Consider the following 12,276-nt stretch of genomic DNA (forward strand, 5'->3'; position numbering starts at 1 on the left):
ATGTGTTTAGCCTGAGGTTGTAAGTAACAAGAACATTTCCCATGACATAGACATATCTGATATGGGCAGCACATTTGGGCAGTCTTGATACGATATTTTTTAACATATATGCAATGGTTCATTGGATCAGTCTAAAACTTTGCACATACACTGCTGCCGTTTAGTGGCCAAAATCTAAATTGCGCCTGGGCTGGAATAATACATTATGGCCTTTCTCTTGCATTTCAAAGATGATGGTACAAAAAAAATACAATTTTTTTATTATCTTTTACCAGATCTAATGTGTTATATTATCCTACATTCATTCCACAAACTTCAAAGTGTCCTTTCAAATGGTATCAAGAATATGTATATCCTTGCTTCAGGTCCTGAGCTTCAGGCACTTAGATTTGGGGATGCAATTTTAGGCGAAAATTGAAAAAAAAAAGAGTCCCATCCTTGATTTAGATGACCTCAGCAGAACTCTCTCACTCACTCCCCTCCCACCAGGGAGACCCAGTTCCCGGGTTCCAAAAGGGTTCTTCAGTTATCCCCATTGGAGAACCCTTTTTGTTTCCAGGTAGATGCCTTTTTTGCTTCCAGGTAGAACCCTCTGTGGAAAGGGTTCTACATGAAACCCAAAAGGATTCTACCTGGAACCAAAAAGAGTTATTCGAAGGGTTCTCCTGTGGGGACAGCCAAAAAACCTGTTGAGATTCTAGATAGCACCTTTTTTTCCAAAAGTGTAACGATCTATCAATCTGTCTGTCAGTATTTCTGTCAATGGAAGTTCTAATGGATTCCGATCTTGTCTCATTGCTGCAACTCCCCAAGGGGTTGGGGAGAGGAGAAGGTCGACTCATGCATACTCCGAAATATTACCTGCCAAACCGTGTTTCTTAACACCCGCTCACTTAACCTGGAAGCCAGCTGCATCAAGGAGGAGGAAACACCATTCAACTGACGCCCAAAGTCAGCCTGCAGGTGCCCGCTCGATGAGCCAAGTAAAGCCCCCCGGCTAAACCCTCCCCTGACCCAGACAACGCTGGGCCAATTGTGCACCGCCCTATAGGACTCCCGGTCACGGCCGGTAATGACACAGCCTGTAGTAATGCCACAACACTGATGCAGTCCCTAACTTTGTTTTTCTAACTTTAGGTGATAGTGTTCCACCCATTGTTCTTCAGCCAGTACAATCCATCTCTTATCTACAATAATCACAGCCCCTCTCTTCTTTTCAACAACAACTGGTCAGTCTCCTTATGACATCTGGGTGTGGAAATCCCTTCAAAAGCTGTGTTCACACAGGATACCTGTGTAAATGCAGCCAAAAAGGCATAATACATTACATTGGGTTCTTTATATGATACTTATACATTGTGTCTTTCTGCAACAGGTGATAAAGAAGGACGCTGGATTCTGGAGAGATCTTGGGTTTGGAAAGTATAGGTCTGATTTCATCAACATAGGTAATATAACAGTAGGTTTTTTCATTGACTGACTGACTGATTGATTTATTTAGCCAATTTGAATCTGTGATCTGCACAGGTGGGTTTGACCGGAACACCAAAGGCTGAGGTTTGGAGGATGTTCACCTGTACAGAAAGTACAGAAAGTACCTGCACTGCAAGCTGATGGTGATTCACTCTCCCTCCCGAGGCCTCTTCCACCTGTGGTATGAGAAGCAGTGTGCAGACGAGCTGCCGCCAGACAAGTATGAGATGTGTATGCAGACCAAGGCCATGAGTGAGGTCTCTCACAGGCACCTGGGGAGCTGTTCTTCACACAGGAGATCCAGGAGCATCTGAAGAGGTAAAAACTAGAAACTGCCCCGTAACCACATATCTAAGATCAGACTACCCTACCGCTTATCCTAAACTTAACCATTAGGGGGTTACACAATATCTGACCCTGGACCAGTGGTTAGGGTAATGAAATCAAAACACCTGGAGAGGAGAGACATCCTCTGGGTTTTGTTGAGAGAACAATGTCTTTCTCCTTCTACAGACTTAACACAGGGCCTGACGAGGGAGGGTATAGGGATGAGACATGAACTTTGTCATGACATGACAGAAACTTGATTGCATTTTTTCTAAATGGTGATGTTATGTAGGCATACTAACTCATTGTATGTCCTCTATTGCCACCTTCCTTCCTGTACTGAGTCTGAAAGCAGGGAGGTCAGAATAATATTTTACTGTCTGTGTTGTATTGAGACTGTCAGCTTCAGATTATGCCTGCTATGGACTTTCAACTCAATGAAATTAATATTTTTTGCTTTATAACTGTGTCTGAATATGTAATACAAGATCATAATGCTTTAAAGTTTTTAGTTATGTGAATTGAAATATGAATTTAGAGAAACAGACTGTCTAAGCATATTTAGGCCTACGGTACTTCCCTCTTCTTAAAACTGGTGGACACTGAATAAAATATCCTGGCAAATAAATGACCACATTTAGATACATAAGCACAGTGTGTTCCCAAACATTCTGTGTTACCCATCTAATAGATAAAACCATGTTTGTAGCCACAACCCAAGCTTTACCCACAAATCAAGAGGAACTGGCTGGGACCCAACCAACCAGCCGACCTGGAGCCCATAACTTGGATAGATCAAGTAGTTAAAAGAATGCTGTAGTTAAAAGAATGCTGATTGCATGCACCATCCTAGCCTTTTATATGATTTGGGCAGGTACGTCAGTATTTGTGGTGTTTCTGGTCTTGCATTAATAAATTGGGAGAGTCAATATTTCACAACCACTTCTCTCTGTCTCTTCCTGTGTGTGTCAGTGTGTGAGTGTGTGTTGTTTCTTGTGTTGTTTTTGCAGGATACACAGACATAACTGGTGTGTACTCACCACTGCCAGTAATCCATGGTCAGACATGTTTCGACACAGGATAGAACACTTTGGCTTGGTAGAACCTCTATAAAAATGTATACTTGCCACACAGGCTATAGATAGATTGTTTCATCTCTATTGTCACCTTTATTTCCATCATCCTTCTAAGGGTCAATATAATCATAGTAAATTAATTGATAATAGTTGGTTTTTGTTACATTGAACACTTTTCCCATAATCAAGAAGTGGAGTTTCCTGCAGTGATGTAACCTCAATTTTGCATAGCTCGAGGGAGGGGTGGAGCGAGTCAAACATCGGGCGACGGCTGTCGTATTTCCTAGCAAGCACGCGATAGGCTCTTCACCTGATCCCACCTCCCTATCATAATCACAGCCAGAGGCCTTCCTGTTTTATTACCGGTGTATTTTACTGGAAGGACCAGGAGATTATGAGCGTATTTTTTTCTTGTTTAAGAATCCGTTATATTATGAAGTTGGGTTGTACGGATTCTAAAGGGTAATGAAAGGAAAACGTAGTGGTTTTAGGAATAGGGCTGGTTTGTTTATTAGACAGTAGCCCACCTTGATAAAAAAAAATAGCATTTTGTTTTACATGTTTTTGGTTAGGTTTAGTAAGCCCTACAATATCGATATTCTTTTTTATATATTTTTTTATTGTTTTGAACAAATAGCGAGGCATGTTCCACGGATAGGCTGTCTCACATCTCGCCGAAAAAAAGCAGACAGACGCCGGACGCTCCGGAGTCTACGGCTTTGTCAAAGACAGAAGTCCAGAGACACAAGATGTTTGAGACTGGTAGAATCCCTCTCGTCCTTCTCGACGTAACCTGCCTTATCCTCGGTATGTAACCGACGTAACCATGTTTTTGGCAGTGTTAAGCCTTATAGAGTTCCTCTTCTATGAGAAGTTATTCTGCACTAGTCTACTATAGCCTAAACACCAGTTATGTTGGAGGTATCTCTTTCTTACGACTATTGTAGCTAGGCTACATTATGACTATAGGTGCATGGGTTACTTCTATCTAACAGTAAGTGTCTAAGTCTCGGAATGAATGGGTGTTATATTCCACTCCTCACCCAATACTAGAGATGTTGTGATCAATAACACTGTTATAATTAAGCAATAGGGGGGGGGGTATGGCCAATATAGTATATAGTACGGCTAAGGGCTGTTCTTAAGCACGACGCAACGCTGAATGCCTGGATACAGCCCTTAGCCGTGGTATATTGGCAATATACCGCAAACCAATCGAAGTGCCTTATTGCTATTATAAACTGGTTACCAACGTAAATAGAACAGGCAGTAAAAATGACTTTTTTGTTTTACCAAGGCTTTCAGCTAGTCAGCATTCAGGGCTCTAACCATCCGGTTTATAATAGCATACAACACACAGTATGGATGTATATTATAAGAACTAGGACCACGAGTTTTTCCTAACCATGTCTTGACCAGGTAATAACATTGTGTTCTAGTTTTAGCTATAACTTATCTTATAACCTATAGCCTATATTGTATTCGATCATTCAGGCCCACAAGGTATATTTGTTGATTTGAGTGTAGCCTTCTGGTTGCATATTAAACAACAGTCAGAGGGGGAGATCATGGGTTCAATGGGGTTCAGTTATTACATATTGACCACAACATGATTATGCCATTATCCTTAGTGTGTTTTCTAAAGTGTATGTGACTAATTCTCAAATTGGGGTACATTTCATATCCCTCGACTGCGGAGATGGACTCTTGATCTCGTGGTCTTTATCTAAATGTGGTCTGGATCTGGGTCTGGGTCTTAATAGACTTACTCTAATATAGGGATTTGTGTCTGATTCTTGTTTGTAAAAGGGTCATCACACCATAGCACCGGGTTTTTGAGTTTTGGGTTGTTTTTTGCCACAAATTTTAGTGTAACTAAAGATGGTGCAGGATTTTGTGATTTCGTGTGATAAAAGACAGTACAACGCTACTATTATGAGAAAAAATAGTTTGTTTATGCCACAGGCAGGCTACAGTCGAGCAGAGATGGAGTCAAAACTGGAACTCTGTGAGAAAAACAAGACCCAAGCCAACCATCTTCAAACATCATAAAAATAATGTTGGCCCTCAGGTTTCCTCATTTTAAAAAGCAAGGTTGTCTAGCACCTTCGTGTTGTCTCACCCCTACTTAGTCAGATAACTCCGACAAGTCTTGTCAAGATATGGTACTTAGTGACGTTAACCATGTGATCCTAAATCTGTGCCTAAGTGCAACTTGGAGTAAGTGTCTAGTGTAGCACTTTAAAGAAATATCTGAATATTCCCCACCTTTTGTGACCAATTAGAAGCAGTCAGAATGTTCAACGAAGGATGGCACATTGTGTCCATACTCCCCAACAGGACAGGCTCTAATCAAAGACCTGTGACTGCTACACTACACTACACCTGTTCCACAAGGGTTCTTCAGATTTCACCATAAGATTACCATTTTTAGTTCCAGATAGAAACCTTTTTGGTTTTTAGGAAGAACCCTTTTAGGTTACATGTAGAACCCACTGTAGAAAATAGTTCTACATGGATGACAAAAGGGTTCTAGTATGGGGACAGCCAAAGAACCCTTTAAGGTTCTAGAGGGCACCTTTTTTTCTAAGAGTGTAGTTAACTAATTTAGTCTGGAATCTGCCGACAGGGGTTGAATGTGCTTTACTGGCCAGAATCAAGATAGAGCAAGTCTGGTCGTGTAACCTGAGTGATTCAAATAGCAAATGAAGTTACTTCAGCTGTGAAGAGAGTAAGTGGATTGAATAGAAGGGTATTTTAAGAAGCAACAACCCTAGTTCGAAATTACAACAAACTTGGTTGAACTTTGAAGCTGATGAAGACTGACACTGTGAATTGGGAATAGTGGGTCGTAGTATATGTAGCCTTCTGCTAGGTACAAATAAAGATGCAAGAGAGATGGCTTACCTCGGGAGACTGAACGAGATAGCAGGGCATGGAATTCTTCATTGGTATCCTATTGTATAGTTAGACCTGTGTTTTCCATATTTCGTTTGGTGAAGGCCTAATTGTGAACATGTTGTGGAGTGTGAGAAATCAGATGAGAGCAGTGTAGCGTAAGAGAGTAATCCACTCTGTTACAGGTGATTTGGACTGTGTGCCTGAGTGAGTCTGGCTGAGTGTCAGAAGCATTTAGACATCCATGCCAGTGTAGCACATGGAGATGTGTGAAACTTACTCCTCAGCTTGAAGTGTCCCCCCGCTTTTCGCCAGCCACCGACTGGTAAGACGCTTCAGGAACGCGGTCACATGTGCTAGCAAGGTAGAGCTACTGGGTTCCATCCTCGGTGTGAGCTGAATCAGGAGGAAGTGGTACTCACTAAGCAAGCAACGTGACATATTTTACACCAGCATCTCCATCAAATCATGTTATCGTTAGTTAGGTCAGCTAACCTTAACTGAAACATCCTGCGCTGACTCATCGACTATCTAGCCTGGTTTGCCAGTCTGTTTCAGAGTAGTAAGGCTCATTCATTTTAGAAACAGGTGTTCTTTGATTTTCCTATTGTTTTTGTTCACTTATGGGGGTTGATATGCTGTCCACTTACTTTCTAGACTCTATTATTTAAGAGTGTTGGGTCCCTCCTTTATTGAATTGACTTTTATATTTATTTGTTAGCTTGGTAATGAGTGGCCTATTTGGTAAGGTGAGAGGGAGGTCAGAGCAGGAGAGAATGGTATCATCAAATCAAGTGAAAGCATGAACAAGCACGCCTCCTTATTTGCATATTGATTTTCATCAGGTTTTGCCTACCAAGTTCCTTTTTCGTGTGACGGTTTGGTCAACAGTGCACTTTAAAGAATTACAGCAGAAACTTAAAAGTATGTTTACAAAGGCTAGTTTGAGCTAAGGAGACTATTTCTGATTATCTCTATCTTCGTCTGTCTCTCTCTCCAGTTGGGCTTCCCTTTGTGATCCTCACCCCTCAGCACAATCCCTTCAACAGGGGTTTCTTCTGTAATGATGAGTCCATCAGATACCCCCTGAAAGAGGACACCATATCCTACCAGTTACTGGGGGGAGTCATGATCCCTTTCACACTGATTGTGGTAAGTCATTACCTTCGCTCTGTTCTCAGATGTTCTCTTCAACATATCAGGTATGTGTTTTAAGTGTTTATGGTAAAAGTACAATAATTTGAGACAATATGTCAATCTATTCGATTCACCTCAGTTAAAGATGACTTCTCTTGCTTTCACAGGTAGTCAGTGGTGAGTGCCTTGGCGTCTATATGACTCATATAAAGACCAAATCATCCTTGGGGGCTAAGTACGTGGCGCGCATCTACAAAGCAGTGGGCAGCTTCCTGTTCGGGGCTGCTGCGAGCCAATCACTGACGGACATTGCCAAGTACTCGATTGGTCGTCTGCGTCCCCACTTCCTGGCTGTGTGTAAGCCTATGTGGGACCGTATCAACTGCATTGCTGGAGGCTACATCGAGAACTTCACCTGTACCGGGGACAAAAACATGGTGGATGAGGCCAGGTACAGTAGAGGTTTCCTAGGGTTACATCCCAAGAGATGATATTGCTGCAAAATCGAGACTGAAAAACTTTGAACTCTACTGGCAAATGTAAGCTCGAAAGATGTTTGCGAGGCTGTAAACCCAGTTTCCCCTAATCTTTTTTTTTTGTCTTCTGTTTTCCAGACTTTCCTTTTTTTCTGGTCACTCATCCTTCTCTATGTACTGTATGCTGTTCCTAGCAGTAAGTATAGCAGTGGGCATACTGTGCTCATTGTTACATACAGTGATGCTGCAACAGTTCAGTTCTTTCTCTGTCCACAAGCAATAGCTCCCTTTCATGATGTTGATGGTGTCCTTCTTCCCTCTCTCTTTTAGCTGTACATCCAGGCCAGACTGCAGACAGAGTGGGCCAGGCTCCTCAGACCCACCATCCAGTTCTTCCTGATCGCAACATCCATCTACGTGGGGCTGTCACGCGTCTCAGACTACAAACACCACTGGAATGACGTACTTACTGGCCTCCTGCTGGGGGCGATAGTTGCAATACTCACGGTGGGTAGCTAGCTATAGGCCAACGGTTCCCAACCAGTTTGCCTTGAGGGACTCTCATGTGTGCCTCAAATACTTTTTAACACTCACTTATAAATGTGACCTGTGGAATGCACATGGAATTTTGATTTGGGAGCACTACTGCCTGTCAGACAATACATTAAATGGCACATGGTTACGTCTGTATCGTTGTTTCAAGTCCAGTGCGCTCCGGCTGGTGTTACATTTGTATCATTTGACTTTGTCTGTGAAAAACATTAGCCCAGGCAAGTCTGAATAGGCTTAGCCAGAATCATTTATTTCTTAATATATGGCTCTGGGCTTAGCTATACTGCCATAGAAACAAACAGAGCATGGCATGGAGTCTGTGACTGCACCTTTACCGTGCAAAGAAACGCTTGTCTGTAGCCCAAACCATTCAAATCTGAAGAACTATTTTACAATTTTCTGGCGCATATTCGCTATTTAATCTATAAAAAATGTTTGTCACAGAAAATAGATGATCTGCAGTATGGGTCAGAGGAGATGGCAGTGATTACCACTAAATACATTAATAGGAACATTTTAGGTGTGCCACTGAATTGTATTAGGGTAAACACGTAAAGTAAGTTGATAGACACTTGTTGTAGTTCATTATTCACATTGACACAGGTAGCTAGTTAAATGCATAATAGTGGGCACCTTATGTTTCTGCATGGAATTATATATGAACAAACCATGTAGTACCATTCCTTTAGAGACAACATCATTCATGTTTATACTGTATCACTGCAAGTAGTTTCCTCGGTTTCCGTCTCCATTGTATAAGAAATGCTGTCCTCTCCTCTCCCAACATAGGTGTTCTGTGTGTCCGATTTCTTCAAGACGCCTGTTGATCCAGTAGAGATACAAGAGGAGACGTCCCACCCCAGTCTACAGGACAACCCTGCAAATGGGATCCACTACGGAAGCACAGAATGAAGCTCTGACTACAACATGGACAATGCATTGAGGACAAGTAGCATGTTAAGCTAGCTACAACTACTTGCCATCCGCTTCAGAGGACTATGGTTATTTATTTCCATGCATTTCAGGTCATTGGCATTGACTGTCGTGGAAATATCATGTTGCCTGAGCCCTGTAGACAGATGTTAAGTCCTCTCAGAGCCAATGATCTTGCCTATGTGTGTTGAGCTAACGGTCCTTGTGTTCCATTCCTGGTCTTTGTGTGCAATTGCGGTGCGAGGTCTGCTCTTGTTGGAACAGTTGGGATTGCATTGGTTTGAGGATTGTGTTTGAAATGAATGATATTCAAGTTTGTTACAGTGAGTAATGAGTGTCCATGTGTGTAGCCTGGCCAATAATAAGTCTTACACCTGGGAATGAAATACCACGACTGTCCCAAAGCATAAATGAAAGTCAGGAGACTTACTGAGCTCTGCAATGATGTGCTATGTACTGTATATATCTTTTTTAATACTGCCTTCGCCAGATTGTTGCTGACACTTGCTCAAAGCTCCCTGGAAACTCCTTACACATGTGTCCAAGTGTTGAAATCATGGCGACAAATACACAAATTAACTTTTTGACATTTGTATGCAAATGTACTGTTGTAAAAACGGTGTTTTGAATTTTTCGGAAAACAAAATGCTAGCTATGTGACACAAATAAAGATGGAATTCCATTTTGTTACTTTGGTACAACTGTGTCTGAGACACATTTTGTGAACTGTAGAAGTGTGTGCGTTGTTTAGTGAGATCGTGAGGAACTACCCATACAGAAAGTCCAAAACCATAACTGTCACATTGATGTAAATGGATGTCATCAATGGATGTCCCATTGACGTAAAGGATCTCTTTTTGAATTAAGAGTAAGGTGGGGCCCAGATGCCCAGGAGGTAAGGCAGGGTGGGGTCAAAACACACGGACCATATTCCTTTCCTAATGTTCCTCAAGAGCCAAAGTACAGACATCAGACGAAAATATAGAGGTGTACTCACAAGTCTGGAACTACATATTTGTGTTCTGTCTCACACTCAGCTGTTGTGGGTGTGTCCTCAACTTTCAGCCACACCCATAGACATTATGGACATGCAAATGGTAATTAAATCATCTTCAAATTAAACACATTCTTATGTAAAATGCACCATAGTCATTACACTACCAACTGCTGTCAGTGCTTAGTTGCTGGCCAGCAACTGCACCAACAGTGAGGTACTTTCAGTTATACTACAGTTGAAGTCAGAAGTTTACATACACCTTAGCCAAATACATTTCAACTCAGTTTTTCACAATCCCTGACATTTAATCCGAGTAAAAAATCCCTGTTTTAGGTCAGTTAGGAATTTTAAGAATGTGAAATGTCAGAATAATAGTAGACAGTGATTTATTTCAGCTTTTATTTCTTTCATCACATTCCCCGTGGGTCAGAAGTTTACATGCACTCAATTAGTATTTGGTAGCATTGCCATTAAATTGTTTAACTTGGGTCAAACGTTTCGGGTAGCCTTCCACAAGCTTCCCACAATAAGTTGGGTGAATTTTGGCCCATTCCTCCTGACAGAGCTGGTGTAACTGAGTCAGGTTTGTAGGCCTCTTTGCTCGCACGCGCTTTTCAGTTCTGCCCACAAATTGTCCATAGGATTGAGGTCAGGGCCAGGGTGATGGCCACTCCAATACCTTGACTTAAGCCATTTTGCCACAACTTTGGAAGTATACTTGGGGTCATTGTCCATTTGGAAGACCCATTTGCGACCAAGCTTTAACTTCAAGCAAAGCACCCCCACAACATGATGCTGCCACCCCTGTGCTTCACGGTTGGGATGGTGTTCTCAGGCTTGCAAGCCTCCCCCTTTTCCCTCCAATCATAACGATGGTCATTATGGCCAAAAAGTTATATTTTTGTTTCATCAGACCAGAGAACATTTCTCCAAAAAGTACAATCTTTGTCCCCATGTGCAGTTGCAAACCGTAGTCTGGCTTTTTTTTATGGTGGTTTTGGAGGAGTGGCATCTTCCTTGCTGAGCGGCCTTTCAGGTTATGTTGATTTTGTACTCGTTTTACTGTGGATATAGATACTTTTGTACCTGTTTCCTCCAGCATCTTCACAAGGTCCTTTGCTGTTGTTCTGGGATTATTTTCACTTTTCGCACCAAAGTACGTTCATCTCTAGGAGACAGTCTCCTTCCTAAACGGTATGACGGCTGCGTGGTCCCATGGTGTTTATACTTGCGTACTATTATTTGTACAGATGAACGTGGTACCTTCAGGCGATTGGAAATCGGAGTATGAATCAGACTTGTGGAGGTCTACAATTTCTTTTCTGAGGTCTTGGCTGATTTCTTTTGATGTTCCCATGATGTCAAGCAAAGAGGTAGGCCTTGAAATACATCTACAGGTACACCTCCAATTGACTCAAATTGTGTCAATTAGCCTATCAGAAGCTTCTAAAGCCATGACACCATTTTCTGGAATTTTCCAAGCTGTTTAAAGGCAGTCAACTTAGTGTATGTAAACTTCTAATCCACTGGAATTGTGATACAGTGAATTATAAGTGAAATAATCCATCTGTAAACAATAGTTGGAAAAATGACTTGTGTCATGTACAAAGTACATGAGATTATATTCATCATATTCAAAGGAAAGGAGCAATCTCCAGTTGTTTCAATCATTTTTGTACTTATAAATTAATATATACCCATTTATTCTTGAAGAATATAACTTATAAAAGCCTCATGAGCTAGGTTTAACTGTCGTTCCCCATCAGAACCTAAAATATTAAGTTGTTTTACTCCAATGTTTGTAAGCACCCTACATTTAAACACTATACAGCCTAAAACCATGTTTAAAACTATAATTTTAATATCATGGATGGTCAGTCCTTCCAGTATCCATAGCTTTCTATGAATTTGAGTGGTAACATTTCTCCTGATCAGCTTTTTACCAAAACAGTCATGGGATTGCCGCTCTGCAGATTGGTCCTTTAATTTCTCTGTTTCAAAGTTCTCATGAGACTACAAAGGGTAAGATACTACTTAAAAATCTATTGAATAGAAGGAAATGTAATGTTCACCATAAGTTCATGTGAAATACATTTGTTCATGTGACTTTTGAATTGATAAACTAAGTGACTATACAAGCTGGTATTGTTTATTTGATTTAATAAAGGGTCTGCTGATACCAGAGAAAGATCTTTAGGATAAAAAAATACAACACTACTATTCCGCTCTACTAGATGAACCAGTTGTAATGGTTGAGCAAGTACGCATGAAATGTGCAGAGGACAAATGTGGTTTTGAACACCATAAACGGACGGCTGCTAAACACAAAGAAAAGGCACATACACATTCATATGGTTTATTTAACCAGTCAACTTCCACTTGGTGTTATCAAACTTGAAGATCTCAT

At 41.3% G+C, this 12,276-nt stretch overlaps 1 protein-coding gene across 2 annotated transcripts; it reads left to right on the forward strand.

The window, feature by feature from the left end:
- Positions 1–3,216: 3,216 nt before the first annotated feature.
- LOC135544529 (phospholipid phosphatase 1-like) lies at positions 3,217–9,573 on the forward strand. 2 transcript variants are annotated; one of them, XM_064972207.1, is made up of 7 exons: positions 3,217–3,338; positions 3,514–3,683; positions 6,775–6,926; positions 7,079–7,362; positions 7,526–7,583; positions 7,718–7,894; positions 8,729–9,573. In XM_064972207.1, the coding sequence occupies exons 1-7, from the start codon at positions 3,271–3,273 to the stop codon at positions 8,849–8,851; spliced, it is 1,032 nt and encodes a 343-aa protein (XP_064828279.1). In that variant the 5' UTR covers positions 3,217–3,270; the 3' UTR covers positions 8,852–9,573. The 2 variants fall into 2 exon arrangements, with proteins under 2 accessions (XP_064828279.1, XP_064828289.1); XM_064972217.1 differs by having other exon boundaries at positions 3,217–3,683.
- The last annotated feature ends 2,703 nt before the right edge of the window (positions 9,574–12,276 follow it).

Source organism: Oncorhynchus masou, chromosome 1 (assembly GCF_036934945.1).
Source record: "Oncorhynchus masou masou isolate Uvic2021 chromosome 1, UVic_Omas_1.1, whole genome shotgun sequence".
In the NCBI taxonomy this organism is placed as follows: Eukaryota; Metazoa; Chordata; class Actinopteri; order Salmoniformes; family Salmonidae; genus Oncorhynchus; species Oncorhynchus masou.